Source organism: Oenanthe melanoleuca, chromosome 3 (assembly GCF_029582105.1).
Source record: "Oenanthe melanoleuca isolate GR-GAL-2019-014 chromosome 3, OMel1.0, whole genome shotgun sequence".
NCBI lineage: Eukaryota > Metazoa > Chordata > Aves > Passeriformes > Muscicapidae > Oenanthe > Oenanthe melanoleuca.
Genome location: NC_079336.1, coordinates 27512813 through 27528842, shown reverse-complemented (window position 1 = coordinate 27528842; position 16030 = coordinate 27512813). Strand labels below are relative to the sequence as shown.

Sequence of the window (16030 nt, the reverse complement as noted above, 5' to 3'; positions counted from 1 at the left end):
CACAGATGGTGGTGTCAGTTAACAGGAAAAGAAACAAGGGTACAGCTTCTGTTGTGCTCCAGTCTCAGCACTCTGGAAACTGTGATGACTGCAAAGCAAACAGAACAGTAGAGATGTGATAAAGAGATTTCAGGAGTGGTTTATGCCCTTTCTTTGAAAGACTCCACAGTTAGGAGTGGGGAATGCAGGGCGAAGCACTGCTCCACCTGTAGCTATTGACATTAAATACCAAGCGTTTAACCCTCTGCGTAGTGTGCCAGTAGTCCAGCTCTTAACGCGCTCGGCCAGCGTGACCCCTGACCCGAATTAACATCACCTTTTCTCCTTTGCCAGTTCGAGATCCAGTGGATGGTGATCCACTGCGACCCTCTGCGACCCCAGCGCGAAGGCTGCGGCGAGCTGCCGGCTCGGGTGAGAGACCTGCCCTGCCCTGCCCTGCCCTGTCCGCTGCAGCCCACGGGAGTCTCATTTTCCCTCCCCCTTCCTGGCAGGCGATGCCCTTTTTTTACCGTACCTGCCTGGGTATTCGGTGCTTTTAGAAATCCAGCCCCCCAGAGCAGAGCAGAGCAGAGCAGAGCAGCCGCCGCCTCACGTTAACCCTTCCGTGACTGGCAGCCTGCCGAGCCCCTGTGGTGCTGCGGGCGCTGTGCCCCGCAGGCAGAGCGGCTGTCGGGGCTGTCGGGGCTGTCTCCCCGCACCCCCAGCCTGGCGGCGGGACACCCGCGGGCACGGCAGGGTCGGTGTCCGACCCGACAGCAGCAGGACAAAGGGTTAAGGCGCTGTGGCACCCTGTCCTGGCCTGCCCGGCCGCCAGCCTTCCTCCAATCCCCGCCACCCTGCCCGGGCCGGGAGGGGCTCCGGCCGCGCTCACCTCGCCCTCTCGCCCCGGCAGCCGCAGGCTACTCCCTCCATCCATCCATGGCCCGGCGCCTCCTGCCCCTGGCGCTTCTCCTGCAGGCGCTTTGCCTCGGCCTGGCTCAAGTAAGTTTGTTCTGACTTTGGCTCTGTTGTTTTTTGTGTTTTCTCCCCGCAGGTAACCCAGACGGAAGTCGAGGTGAGTGTGAGGGGCGGCCGGATCTCGGGGTGCTGGAGCAGAGGGGCCGAAGGCGGCCCTGCCCTGCCGGGGGTGCTCGCCCCGTGTCCCCTCAGGGGCTGCAGGGCAGCGGGGCCGCAGGTGTGCCTGCCCGGTGAGCACAGGGCAGGTACCACCGGCGCGGCCTGAGCTGCTCATGCACCTCCCGCTGGATGGGGCATTTCTGGGAGCTGCGGTGTGTGGAGAAATGTGTCCAGAGCAGCAGCACTGTGGGACCGCGGGACCAGGCTCGGCGCCCGGGGCAGCCTGCTGCTCACAGAGCCCCGTTGTGGGGCCGCGGGCAGAGCTCAGTCCAAGGAGAACAGAGCCCCCCATTATAGACACGGAGACCTGTGACAGCCTTTCCATGAATTTCCACAGGCTGGCGGCGCCTGCTGCCTCCCCTCGGGAGCCCGGCGCTTTGAGAAGGTGCCTCTGTGGATGCTAATGTAACCCTGAGGAGCCAGGGGAAACTGCTGAGCCTGTCACTGAAGCAGGGAAAGGGTTGTATTAAATTTTCTTTGCTAGTATGGACTCTCAGGAAGACTGTCTCCTTTGTGTTGGCAGAAACTAACTAGTGTAGTGAATTTCAGTGTTTGATTCTCAAAGGTTGCTTTTACTTCTGCCACCCTGTCATTGCCATGTGGCATTCAGGTCCTGCTGGGTGGGGAGTGGAGCCCGCCTGGCCCTGCCAGCACTGTGGGCACAGGAGAGTGGCTGGGCGCAGGGAGGGGCTTTAACACCTTCCCCATTCCTTTGGTGAGGGCAGTGTTGCCAGTCCTCGTAGTGACAGTCAAAACAGGGTGTAGGGCCTGTGATACACATGTGCTGATGATGCAGCTCCTTGTCACATCTGTGACCTCCTGACTAACCCATAGTCTGTTACTGCACTGGTCCCCCAGAATGGCTCCGTGGTTCATCAGGCTCTAATTGCTCCTTTTTTTCACTCCTTGTCAGAGAGGCCCCCCTGGACCACCAGGCCCCCCAGGTCCACCAGGGCCACCAGGAGTTCCCGGTATTGATGGCATTGATGTAAGTGTTTCCCATGCTCTGCCTAGGAAATACCTTGAGGTGTATCTGCATTGTCTGTCAGCCTTTGATCTTCAGGAGTTTTAATTTGCCTGCAGATACATGAAGGAATTGATGGCTCTTATGCTCTGTAGCAGGCTGGAGTGAGGGGAGAAAGAAGATTTTCAGATTATTTTTGCTGTAGTATAAACTCAGGATTATTTATTTTGTATAATCAGCATCATATGCTATGATTATCTGCCATTAATGGGGTGTAGGGGTTTCATAAATCCAATCTCAAAAGTGATTACATAGTGATGCCCACTCATACTAAATTATGATAAGGATTTGTGGCATTATTCCTGATAGGAGCTACTATATGTGTTCCCTTGATTCCTGTCAGATGTTTCTCTGATGATTTGTTAGTCTGTAATAACAATGATGTGGATTTAATATTTATTTTCTACAATAAGAGTCAGTTCAGGATTATTTCTGGTAATCTGTAAATCAATGATTTTCATGAAAGACCAAAAAGGTTGTAGTTCTGATTAATACTTTCCTTTTCATATCTTGGTAGGGGGAGAGAGGCCCAAAGGGCCCCCCTGGTCCACCGGTAAGTGATTTCAGCTACTTTTCATTTGCTTCTGCTAGAGAATAAATTTTGAGTTTTGTTTCTGCTTCCCTCTGTGAATCATGCTTAACTGTCCATTTAAATCCTGAAGGGTCCAGATGGAGATGCAGGCAAACCAGGATCCCCTGGGCTGCCTGGAGAGCCGGGAGCTGATGTGAGTACACTTGATTTTCTGGAATTTCCTTTTTTTATCCCTTTTTTTCCTTCAAGAATGAATAAATGAAGCACAAGGGCTGTTGGTGCTGCTGCCTGGCCCTGGAGAGGGCGCTGGGCAATTCATACTGTGGCCTCTGGAAGCCACCTCTGGTTGTAGAGCAGCAAGGGCATGAGGAAGGTCTGCTGATGCATCTTCCCATCCTGTGGAAAATGATAGAAAAGATCGAAGTTTCAACATCCTCTACTGTTGATGGCTTCTTAGGTCATATCTCTTGAATAAATTTGTGGTTATAAAAATGCCTTCAAACTTTTTCTGGAAACTTTGTATTTCTCTCTCTTGAGAGCACTGTTAAAAAGCATTTCTTGTTATGAAGTGAGTTGTTGCATTAGTGCTTAGAAGTTATGCCAGGAGGTAGGCAAGCTTATGTTTAATTTACATAAGCTTTTAAAACTTTAAAAATTTAAAATGTCAAAAATAAAGATTATATACCATAAACCAGAGTGTTTTATTTAAATTATATAATTATAAAATAATTTAGATAAATATATATAATTATATAAATGAAAAACCCTAGTGTCTATTTAAGGTTGCAAGGCTGTTAGAGGTTAATATTTAATTTTCTTTTGGTAAGAGATTTAGTGGACATGGAGCTGGAAGAGTCTTTAATTAAACTGTTCAAATTTCATATATGTAAGAGGAAATGGGCTTTGTGAGTGACATCTCATGCCACTTCACATTTTCCTAAAAACAATACAGGCCCACAACCCATTTGTACATGTCAAAACACTACGGGCAGATTTTAAAAAATCATTGCCTCTTACAATTTTCACTTAAGGCATAGTTTTATTTTCCTTGCCAAAATTCATGGGAACACAATCATGCCAAACAGAACACACTAAACTCAACTCAGCTTTTGGTATCTGTTCACACTTATATTCCCTCATCTTGGTGGATGAGTGAAGATGTAATACTAGAGTACAGTCTTTTGAAATCTTTAACCTTTTATATTTTCACTTAAAGAAAAAAAGTGAGACCTTTTTGTACTTTCGCTCTGCACTGAATTTTTAATTGATGTTTTAGATTTATAATACCCTCTTAATTGGTGAGGCAGTTCTGACTTTTTAAACCTCATTTTATTTCAAAAATTATTTCAGTGTCAGGTTTAATAGACTGTAAAAAGGTGCTGTACTGTAATTGCTTGTAATGGTCATGTAAGCTTTCAAAATCAAATTGTCGGAACAATTGTGCAAACATTGAATTGCTGGAAGTGTACCAAAAAATAATAGATAAATGTAAAAGGAAAGCTCTTCTGGATATCTGGAAATTTCTAAGCCATATAATTGGGAACAAAAGGAAAAATAAGAGCTCCAAATGAATTCCTGGTTATAATATGGTAGTTTTTAATTTTAGCCAGATAGACAAGTTCAAAGGGTAAATTTAAATCCAACCTGGCAGCTTTCTGGGTTTTTGTTTTGTTTTGTGGTGGTGTTGTCAATTAAACTTTTATATGAAATGGACAACACTGACAGTTTTTGACCTTAGCCATGAAATAAATTCATCAATCTCTCATTAAGAGGAAATAAGATCATGTGAGATTACATGCTTAACTTAATTGTGATTTAATTGAGTAATTCTTGAAGATACATATCACAGGCACTGCTATTTGTCACCAGAAGCTACCACTTTGAACTCATGCAGTTCTATCTTTACATGTAAATAAAAATTTGGGCTGCAAGGCTCTTGCAGTTACTAATGTAATTTAATAACTTCATTTTTTTATGTTGTATAATGTTTGCTGTTGTGATTAAGAAAAACATATAATCCTTGCATTAACATTGTATACCTTACTTCCAAAGGGATTCACAGGACCTGATGGCTCACGTGGAGCCCCAGGACCAAAAGGACAGAAGGTAGGAACAAAATTGTGCATGAAATGATGGATTTTTTTAAAGCAGCATTTTTGTTTGTCTCTATGTGACTAATAAGATGCTGCAGCCTTTCTACAATCCTAACATACCTATAGAATACATATGTACTGCCCCCTTTCCACACAGGACAGAAGCTTCCATTCCCACAGCCAGCAGTAAGGATTGGTGGTTGGGATTACATTGTTGACATAAGGTTGAGCATCTTCAGTAAATTTGAGGCCCTTTCCATCTTGTATTGCAGCTGTGTCACTGTAACATGCAGTGGGATACAGAGCAGTGAAACCTGACTTCATCAATCAAACAGATGAAATGTAACTAGAAGTCAAAGTAACAAGCTTTCTTGAGTTTTTGAGGGGTGTGGGACTAAAAGGCCAGAGGCTGTATCTTTTTGATACTGAGAAAGTCTTTCCCCTCTATCAAGTCTTACTGAAACCAGCATAGTATTAATGAAGTGAGTAATACTTGCAGGCTATGTCCACTAAATGATGCCCTCCAAAAGGTGAGAGAACATCTCCCTGTCTATTGTTTACAAAACTTGATGCTAATGCCTCTTAAAAACTCATTTTTTATCTTTTTAAAGGGGGAGCCAGGACTGCCAGGTGCTCGTGGACTTCCAGTAAGTAATGCATTTAGTATACAAAGAGGATTTTTATACCCTTAAGTATTATTATGAAGGCTTCTTACCACTAAATGTAGTGAAGAAAAGCCCAAAACTGTTTCTGAGGTTTCAAAGAACTTATAAGATACAAAAAGTAGTACTTTAAGGAAACATTTTGTCTTTATATCTAAATGTGTAAATATTTCTGAAATGTTATGTTTGGTTTGTATGCTGAAGAAAATAAAGGAGCATGTTTGATGTAGTCCCAGGTTTTGGATTTATACCATTCTTTTCCATCTCTTTGTGAAAATGCTATGGAGATGAGAGAGCCCATGTTTCATTTCCATACAGGAGCCTACTGTTATTCCTGTTTTCAACTTCTTGCCGTGTGCTTAAATGGCATCACTAAAGTGTAAATTCTGGAAGACTCCTTGTGCTGTTTTGCAGTTTTGTATGAAAACAGGCCAAAATATGAGAAAGGACATGCAAAGAGTACTGTTCCAGTTGGCATGCAGATGGATCTAACATCCATTTTTAGGCGCTGAAAATAATTGTGAATTTTAGGAGTTTTGCTGGTAGAAGTGAATGATGGTTGGCATGTGGGAATTTAGCTTAGGAAAAAACCTCAAGGAAGATGAGTAATGGAAAAAGATGAATAGAATAAATTATAATAAGACTGCATCCAATTAAAATTTAATTAAAAATTAGATTCAGTTTGGAGAAATTACTTAAATTAAATAGAAGAGGTATGGTATAACACTCCTTGTCTATTGGTATTTTTGACCTTTTCCTATTAACTCTCATTAAATATGTATTTAATGTTTATTTTGATAGATGGCCAGAGAGAAAATGATAAATTTATTCTTGAAGGTGTGACATTATAGACATGTTCAAACTCAAGATGAATCACTTTGTGGACACTCATTCTTACCTGAAAATTTGGAAAATAGTAATATGATGGCTGGCTGGTCTGTAGGCTCAATATATGAGTTAAATTTAGTCACAGAAAATGGCAGAACTGAAGTAGGTTCTTGGTAGACTGAAATCCCTACATTTTCCTGTTAGAGCCTTGTTTTTTTTTTTTCTTGTTTTGTTTTGTTTTTGATGTCAACTAGAAGGGGAAATAATTTCTGGGTTGCATGCAGTGCATCTTTTAGCTGCAACGAAGAGGTAGTTTAAACTCTGTCAGATATGTTTACTCAGATGATATGGGAAAAATTACTAGAGGTATGGACCACCTATCCTATGAGGAAAGGCTGAGAAAATTATGATTGTTCAGTCTAGAAATGGGGATGACCTAATTGCAGCCTTCCAGTACCTGAAGGGACCCTACAAGAGAGCTGGAGAGGGACTTTTTACAAGGGCATGTGGTGGCAGGACAAGGGGAAATGGCTTTAAACTGAAAGAGAGTAGGTTTAGATTAGATATTAGGAAGAAATTCATTAGTGTGAGGGTGATGAGGCACTGGAACTTTCCTGAAGAAGATTTGGACGCTCCATCCTTGGAAGTGCTTAAGGCCAAATTGGATGGGGCTCTAAGCACCCTGGTCTAATGGAAGATGTCTCTACTCATGGCAGTTTGAACTGGGTGATCTTTAATCTCCCTTCCAAACCATTCTGTGATTCTATGATAGAAAAAAAATGGGGAAGTAAAACTGAATTACTGAAATACTTGGTTAAAGTTCTGTGGCATTTTAGCCTGTCAACTGAAAAAAAAAAAAACAACCCTGAGTTGATGGAAACATATATGATTTTAGCTAACCGTTTACAGAATAATGAAAGAATGATTAATTTAAGACCCTCCAGAATAAGTGGGTACATAAAACACGTATAAAGAGGTTAATTGCAACTTGGAGATAGAGATGTTATTTGGGAAAGCAGGAAATTGGACCAGCTTGTCAAGGTAGAAAGCTGATTCTTTTCAGAGCAGCAGGACTTTTGTCACTGTATTTTGAGACTGTAAAAGCAATAAATCTGATAAGATTTTGGACCATTGTTCAAAGCTGAGTGATTTTGTTTGCCCTGAGACTTTCAGTCTTAAGGTGATAATGCTTCAGTGAACCTCAGTAGGGATTTCCTTTGGAGTTGTTCTGCCTCTTCTTAATAAGTAACTGAAGCTTGTGTTTTCAGATGAATCCACAGGAATATTTATAATGAGGAAAGGAGAATTCCAATTTATTTAAAAGAAAAGATGGATATAATTAGTCAACTCATTTCATTACCCTTGTACTTATTAAGATTTATCCTTAGACCTCACATGTTAGGAAGAAGCCTGCTGATTGATTTTGTAGCTCTGTGGTTGTTAACCCATACATGCTGAGTCCATATAAAAAGATTAATGCTCAAACTAAATCTCATAGGAAAACCCATATAAAGGTAATTTTCCCTCTAATGAAGTTGTGCAGCTACTGGAAGATTCTCAAAATGGCCAGAACTCATCTTCTGACCTTTAGTGAGATTATACCTATTAACTAAATCCACCAAAACGAAAAACCAGACCAACAACAAAACCCACAACCCTGCTATCAAAACAAACAAAAGACCCCCTGTAGAATCCCAACAGAACCCAAATGCTGTAAAAACTAAACAAATAAAAAACCAAGTAGAAATGGTAGTGCCCGGGTGCAATGGTTCTAATTTTCAGATTGGGAGACTTTTGGAGAAGCTCTTACTACAAATGTGAAGTAATGGATTGTTTAACCTTTGCACATCTTTGGTTTGATCCGTGAATTCTCATTTACAAGAAACATAATGAGCACAATTATGAATCTGCATACTGCCTATATGATTAATTGAGTGCTTAGGTGTAGTTATGCACTGCTTTGATCATTGTCAGTGGCTTTTTGCAAGTGGAGTAGTCCCTGGATAGTTATCCAAAGACTTCATTTTTCACAAAACCTCTTGCTTAAGTTATTAAAATGCTCAGTGCAAACAGAAAATCAGAAGCCTTGGGTACAACACTAATTAGTTTTAAATTATTATCACTGGTTTTCATGCTTCTCTAGTGATATTTATCAGCCAAGTTAGGACTTCTGGGTATCTTCAAGAATGAGTGTTAAGGACATAAAGTTTTATGTACAGCATTTGCTTCTCTGCTTCTGTCACCTTTTCTTCCCCAGAATGTACCCAGAATGATAATCTTCAGTTATTATCCCCTTTTTTGTACATTTCTTCCTGCTTCATCATTTTGTTTTAATTCATTCTCTTTGTCTTGTCTCTTTGGCGGATAATAGTTTAAATGACAGGCTTGCAAAGTTCATAGAATTCTTATGATTAAATCAAGTAATTTTTTTATTCAAGTAATTTAAATATGCAGATATCTCTGACCTGTCCTTGTAGATGGACCCAGGGCTGCTATATTAAATGCATGTATTGCACTCTTTAGTCCATTTTCTCTTTTAGTTCCCTCTAACTTTCCTGTGAGCTGATACTTTGCTAGTGGTTTACACATGTGGTGTATGGGGAGGCCTGTGTATTTAGTGACAGTGTCCAGCACAGGGTACACTTACAGACACTGGACTCTTTGTGTGGATGGCAGTGGTGCTTACCAGATTACAGGGCAGGTGCCTCTGAGGCAGGGGATGACAGACTCTGGATTGCTGCCCAGGCCCACGTGCTCTGTGTGCTCTGTGGGTCAGATGAGCACCTCCACAGCAGGCAGCAAGCACCTGGGCACGTAAGGCTGCAGTCCCAGGCTGTGAGGAGAGGCTTTCCCTTCAGGACACAGGCAGAGGGAGGAACATGGGCACCTGGTTGGGGCAGGAACTGTCCTTATGGATGATTGCCCTGGAGCTGCTCTCAGCTTTGCAGTTTGGTCTGCTTGAAGGGAGTTTGTGGCTACAGGGGTGGAGTAGCTGGAGGAGGCATTGATTGCTAGGGGAGAGTCCCTGCTTTTTGTAGTCTTAATTAGGAAGGTGAGGAGATGCAGTGGGGTGGTCAGAGGAGTGGACAGCCTTCTCCTGGGCTGCTGTGTGGGCTGGACATAGTAGCTGTAACTGCTTCTTTTGGTATCATTGACCATTGACACTGTTAGGGGGTGTGTTGGGAAGGGGTACTCCAATGAGACCTGCAAGCAGGTGGTTTGCTTCTTTCAGAGGCAGGGGATATTATAATATTGAATATGTGATGCAGTGAAAGTTTGATTTGTGTAGTCAAATATAGATACGTATAATATGATGGATTGTAGCAAGGAAGTGTGAAGCAATAGCAAAGGGATTATGTAGGTTATGCAAGCTTACTTTCTGCTGTGTATTAAATGGTTAAAATGCAATGATTCTGATGAATGCTTGAAATTTTCCCTGTGTTACTGACTATTCTAAACAGCCGTACAAATACAACTCTGGATTGATATTCTGTGACTTTTTTACTCACATTCATCCCAAGTGCCTTATTACGTCAAATCTTCTGAATACTTAAGTATATTTGGGATTTTGTGTTTTAGTGTTTCATACATATCACTGGCACTGTTCTCCATAATATTTTCCATTTGCTTTAACGATGCAAGACTAAGGGATCTGTTTTCTTAGAGGATGTATATCATCCAAATAGGCAGGAACACATTTGTATCTTGGACACTTCTCATTAAAATGATTCAGAACAGTCCTGATGGAAAATATAAACAGGAGAAGTTTGGTGTTCTTTCTGTTTACCAAAAACCGTCAGTTTAATGGATTTAGGGCTCAGGGAAGCACTGTGGGGAAAAGAGTTCACTTTTATTATAAATTCAAATACACCTTTAGAAGGAAGTTATTATAGCATAGATATATTTATCATGGTAGTTGATAATTAGCTAAACAGAAAGCCTTTAATCTCTTCATTCCTTTGTGGAAGTATATGTTTTTTTAAATATATAAATGTGTAATGATACCACAAGGCAGGTTAATCAGTAATTTAATTTTCTCTATTTATACCAATTACTTAATAATAAAATAGATTTTTAACAGTAGTTAAACAAGTTTTCAAAATGATTTTACAGAATCAAATGAGGGGGTTTTTGCACCTTTTTTATCTGAAATAGTCTATTATTGGAAGACAGCTTTACTAGGTTTGGAGCCCTCCCCATATTTCTGATATTTTTTTAATGTTTCATAGGGCAAGGGGATTCTTGGACCACCTGTAAGTATCAATTTTACAATTTATAAATATACTGCTCAATGAATCTGTTTGAATATTTAATAAAACTGTTATACTGTAATTAAAAATTTTAAAGTAATTCCATGAAAAAACAGATGGTTTTAATCCAAACATAGATGTTCAGTGTCTATTGTGTAAGTTTTCTTCAGCTACCCCTGAGGTTGTGTAGGTCTGTGGTGTATGGGGCAAGAATATTGGTGTCTGAATGCATAGTTTGTTTTTTGTGAGAATTACATGTTCTCAGTCCTTGGGTGTTTGTTACATAGGTATTACATGTTATAAAAATGCTATTTTACTTGGTTGTTGTAGGGTCCAGCTGGTGTAGCAGGACTTCCAGGGGAAGTAGGTCGTGCTGGTCCACCTGTAAGTACTACTGTGTTTGCTGAAAATGCAGGTTTATTCAATTGCTAGAAGGTACTTAAAGAAAAAATGGGCCATATAAATACTATTTGGACTATCACAGCATTTTCAAACATTTTTTTTTCCTCTTCAGTGATCACTGGTAGAAGAAGGATTATGTTTGAAGCTCATCAGAAATAAGAACAATGAGTAGCACAAAGTAGGGCCACCTGTCAGATCAGAATTAAATGTTTGAGTATCCTCATACTCTACTTCTCTTATTCAAGGGAAGCTGAAATCAAAAAGCAGACCTGACAGAAATACAGGAAATGTAAATCTTAACTACTTAAACTATTGATTTTCATTTGCTTACCAGCCAACATGGCAATTCAGTATTTGTTTTTGGTCTCACTTTAAGTGTGGCTCTATCTATTGACCTTACTGCTGAACTGTGCACTCAGTTTCACCACACTGTCATATTTTGACACCACACTTTACTGAAGTGGAAGCTGAAACCAATTGGTACTTTTCTACTTGAAATCTGAAATAGCATTAAAATTTGTTTAATAAAACCTGCTTTTTATGCAATTATATAAATTAATTAAATAAGAATACTAAAAACTGCCAACTTGTTTCAGAATATGATCCATCTTGCTCACTGTCTTGTCTGTAGGAGGGGCAAGAATGGATACCAAGAGAAGAGTGGCTATTTATAAATGGCATTTCTCTGTCATACTGTCACACATTCTGGCAGTTAGTTGGTAGTTCAGAGACTGCCTGAATCAGAAATCGTATCTGTGATGCCTTTTCAAAACCTGCATGTGGGCCTGTCCTCCATTAATGCAGTCAGTCTCTGAATCCATTTATATCCCAAGCCTCCATAACACATTGTAATAATGAGTCCCACAATGTAATTATGCTTTGCATGGAAAATAATGGCTCTAAAGCTCTCATGTTTTGAGAATTAATTAATAATTTTTTCTATATTCATCTTGTTTATTGCATTTATGACTTAATGAAATGTGAAAAGTAATATTAAAATGACAATATTAAGTTAAAAGGTGGTCTCTGCCCAATTATTAAATCTATTTTAATTACAAACCTTCAGAAAAAGTAATTTGCAGAGGTTCCACATTGTCTTTAGTTGTGAGAGCACTCAGCATCAAAATTTCACAAACAGGAAAAAATTTTAACTTGGTAAATTCATCTTGTGCTTCGAAAAAGTGGATTTTCTCCTCTCTCTACTTTTGCCAGTTATTAGAATTCTTTTAGTTTATAACTTACTAGCAGTTATAGAGGAGGGGTGCCTCAATGATCCTGGGTCAGATGTTTCAGATTTCTAAAGCAAGTGAAAATGTTTTGGTCTTCTTGTGACTCCTATTTCACGACATGGCTGCCATTCTACTAAAAGAAAATGGTTTTCCCATTCTGTTCTGGGAGCCATGTTGTGGCTTGATGTTTTAACTGCCTACCTAGTCTGTCCTGTAGCCACTTATTTTCTCACTATTGTTGTGCGGACTGAATATGTAACTACTGGTTGTTATTATCAGTCAACTATATTATTTTACCCTTTTTAAGGGAGATCCAGGAAAAAGAGGGCCACCAGGGCTGCCAGGACCTCCAGGTCCACCAGTAAGTGATTATGTTTAATATTTTCTTACATCTGAATTTTGTGTTGCTGCTCGAACAAAACTTCTCCTGAAGTGCTACAGCTGAATACTGACTTTAGGATATCAGAAAGATTTTGATCTTCCATTTAGAAAGCAGGTTTCCACTCTTTATGGTTGTAATAAGGTAGTTTGCAATGCAAATTGTGTAACTTCTGTCATGATGCCTTCCCATTTCTGTAAATTGCAAATACACAGGTTTTAAATTCCCCTGTGAATCATAATACTGTAAATGTAGTCTCTGTTGGGCCTCACTGGTGTTACTTCAGTAAAGGCAGGCTTTTCTCTGTTAGGAGGGAAAAAAAAGTATTTGGCTCATGAGACAGAAATACACACTTCCAGGTGGGTTGAGTTCTAATGTCTTTCTTGTAATCAGATCTGCTACTTGTAAGGAATAGAAGAAAGCTTTACAGCAGTGCTTTGCCTCTCCAGGGGAAGAGGCAAACCTTTTTTTAACTCCTGGGAGGAGGGATGTGTGTTATGCCTTTGTCTTGTGGCACTTTACCTGCTGAGAGAAATAAAATGGAGATTTGGCAGACACATCTCAGTCTGGGTGCTGGGAAATGCAAACTGCTGGGAAAGGTGTTGTGCTCATGCCTTTTTAAAACTGTACTGTTCCTCTGCTGGGAAACTCTTCCCCTCACTCTTTAGGGACAGATCCTAAATGCATATCTTTCATTTATGCTATGTTTCTTGAAAGTTGTCAGATAATTGGTGGAGGCATTTAAAAAGCCATGAATGGTAAATTGGAGTAGTTTGGAAACAAGTGGAAATTAGTTCTCAATAGTGTTGTATAGTGCTTCAATTCCTTAAAGTTTTGTCTGTTTTAGGTTTCTGAAATGCCACAGTCCCACTCCAGTTGATGACATTATGGACCCAAATGCTCTAGGCTTTTAAAAAATTCTTCTGCATATAAGAAGACCATTCTTTAAGGAGATCATTCCTTAGACTCTCCTGTGCTATTCTCTGAAAAATGTCTGCTCCCTCCCACAGGGCTTCAGAGAATCCAGCTGCTGCTGTGAAATAATCTTTCTCCCTGTTGTGCCTCATAAACCTCCTGTTAGGTTCTGTCAAGTATTTGATTTAATATGAGAAAAGGCCTTCCCTCCCCACTGAGTCCATCTCATTGTACACTGATGTCTAGTTTATTGCAACTGTCATCTACCAGTACTTTTGCAAAGATTGCTTTCCCTGTAAAAATAATTTTCTCTGTAAAGACCTGAATCTTTTGGTGAAAGGTACTAAGTTATTCTTATTACAGAAATTGTCTTGGTATTCTGTAGGAATATAATGGAATTTGGACATATTAATTCTATTTATAATAGCATTTATATTTGAAGCAGGTTAAAAAGCAAGAGAAATATTTCGGGTTTTTTTTAAACAGTTGGTCTAAATTGGAGGAAAGGAGCTGCAGTCCTATTATAAATTCCTACAGTTAAGGTGCTTTTCATGTGAGAGATCCTTTGGTTGATTGTATTTCTGATTCCAGGTTTAGATAGTTTTTTCTAATCACTCTGTTGCCTAATGAGTCACGTCTGGTTATTTCTATTTTGCTGACTTTTATTAATTTAATTTAATTTAGGGAACGATTGGCCTGCAAGATGGCGACCTGTTGGTAAGATTATTGTCCATGTTTTTATTTCTTTGTGAGTAACCTCAGACTCTCTTATTCAGCCTGTGTGGTAATAACTATGTGAATGCTTTTCCAGTGTCCCAGTGCTTGTCCACCTGGCCGTCCAGGACATGCTGGCTTAATGGGAATGAAGGTAAGAGAACTTGTTTGTTCCAGCATTCCTCCCAGAGATGCTGTCTCAAGGCACTAGGGAGGGTAATTGCTGATTTGAAAAAGGGCATTTCATTGCTAATTTCAAAAAACATTGCATCAGTGTGGTTGCTTATGGTTATTCAACTCTTGACTGCCAAAATAACATCTTGTTGTTGAAATCTCTTGCTACTCCTCTAACCTTCACTGTAAAATTTATGTGTGATCCTGAGAGGATTAGAGTATGTGAAGGATTGCTTCATTTACTTCCTGGATTATTTGTAGTCTGACTCCAGAAACTCTAAATATTCCCCTAGATTCTTCATCTTTTTGACTTCTTGTTCTCTTCCTGGGAGGCCTGTAACATACTATATTGAGTCTCATTTACCTAAGATTTTTTAAAAAATATATTCTTTGCTGGTTTCTAGAAATACTGTTGGCCTCAGGTAATTTTTGTGGGATAACATAAGAAGAAATACTAACCTGCCTAGGAATGCAGCCTTGTTAGATCCAGAAGCAGATATTTTGAGTATGGTATGTAGTATGTAGTGTGTCCTAAAACAGGAAAAGGAAAGATTAGTGAATGGGGTTTGAGAGGGAGCAGCAAGACAGCTCTTAGAAGGGTGTCTTTTTTGGAAAACGGTATTTTAATTTTGATTAGTCTCTATTTATTTATTTAGTTTGGTTTTTTTGTTTATTTTAGGGGCAAAAAGGTGCAAAAGGAGAGTCTGGTGAGCCAGGAAAACAAGGTTATAAGGTAAAATAAAAAAAGAGGAAAAAACTGCAGATGTTTTTAGCAAACTTACAGTAGATTGGTCTTGCCTTCAAAATCAGTATTATATGTTGTTATAAGTTAACAGGATGTGTGAAGTGATACTACATATCATAGTGTTCCAGAGTAACCAAAGGCACATCTCTACTCTTTAGTCACCTGCGCTATGTATTTGTTATGATGGACAAGTCATACTCCTCTTGCTTTTTATTTTGCATTTATTTTGATTGTTCAATTTAGTTATTATAGAACTTATGGGGAAAATTGAAGCTAAGTTTATGAATTGAAAAATTTTCAAACATTTAAATGCAAGATAATTCCTTGAATTTACCAAGTTAGCTGTTCTGCAGCACAGATGAGTAATTTCATGAAGAATGAGAGGGAAAAATATATTTTAGATGGAAAGGACACAATATAAGTTAATAAGCAGAGGCCAAGTCTGATTCATCTTGAAAACTGAAATTTTTACTCTTTCAAGATGTTTCATTTGAATTAACCTTGTTATAAAATTTCTTTAATTTTGAAATATTTGCTAGAAATTTTCAGATTTGCACTGCCTTGGTCCATTCTTCAATGTTGCAGGAAAAAAAAACATTACAGAAAACTTTTTGCACTTTTAGTCTCGAAGAACAAGAAATCATAAAATCATAGAATATTAAGAGGTTGGAATGGACCTTACAGATCATGTAGTCTCAACTATTCTACCATGTGAAGGGACACCTCTCTATAGACCAGGTTGCTCAAGCCTTACCCAGCCTGGCTTTGAGCCCTGCCAGGGCTGGGGCATCCACAACCCCCCTGGTAACCTGTTCCAGTGTCTCACTACCCTCACACTAGAGAATTGCTTCCTACTATATAACCTAAATTTCCTTTCTTGCACTCTGTACCCTTTATTCCTTGTCCTATCACTACAGTACCTGATGAAATCCTAAAGACATTAATGTCAGGACAAAATGTAATGACA

The 16030-nt window shown here is 39.8% G+C and overlaps 1 protein-coding gene across 2 annotated transcripts in view; it reads left to right on the top strand.

The window, feature by feature from the left end:
- The window catches only part of COL9A1 (collagen type IX alpha 1 chain), a 62578-nt gene that overhangs the window by 13490 nt on the left and 33058 nt on the right, over positions 1-16030 (top strand). Inside the window, exons 6-18 of one of the 2 annotated variants that reach the window (XM_056487449.1) lie at positions 334-411; positions 1034-1054; positions 2030-2104; positions 2658-2693; positions 2803-2865; positions 4725-4778; positions 5377-5412; positions 10485-10508; positions 10836-10889; positions 12444-12497; positions 14115-14147; positions 14242-14298; positions 14998-15051. In XM_056487449.1, the coding sequence (XP_056343424.1) occupies positions 334-411; positions 1034-1054; positions 2030-2104; positions 2658-2693; positions 2803-2865; positions 4725-4778; positions 5377-5412; positions 10485-10508; positions 10836-10889; positions 12444-12497; positions 14115-14147; positions 14242-14298; positions 14998-15051 (639 nt within the window). Of the gene's footprint in view, positions 1-333; positions 412-879; positions 982-1033; positions 1055-2029; positions 2105-2657; positions 2694-2802; positions 2866-4724; positions 4779-5376; positions 5413-10484; positions 10509-10835; positions 10890-12443; positions 12498-14114; positions 14148-14241; positions 14299-14997; positions 15052-16030 lie in introns of those variants that run through there. The other variant, XM_056487450.1, reaches the window with a different exon arrangement.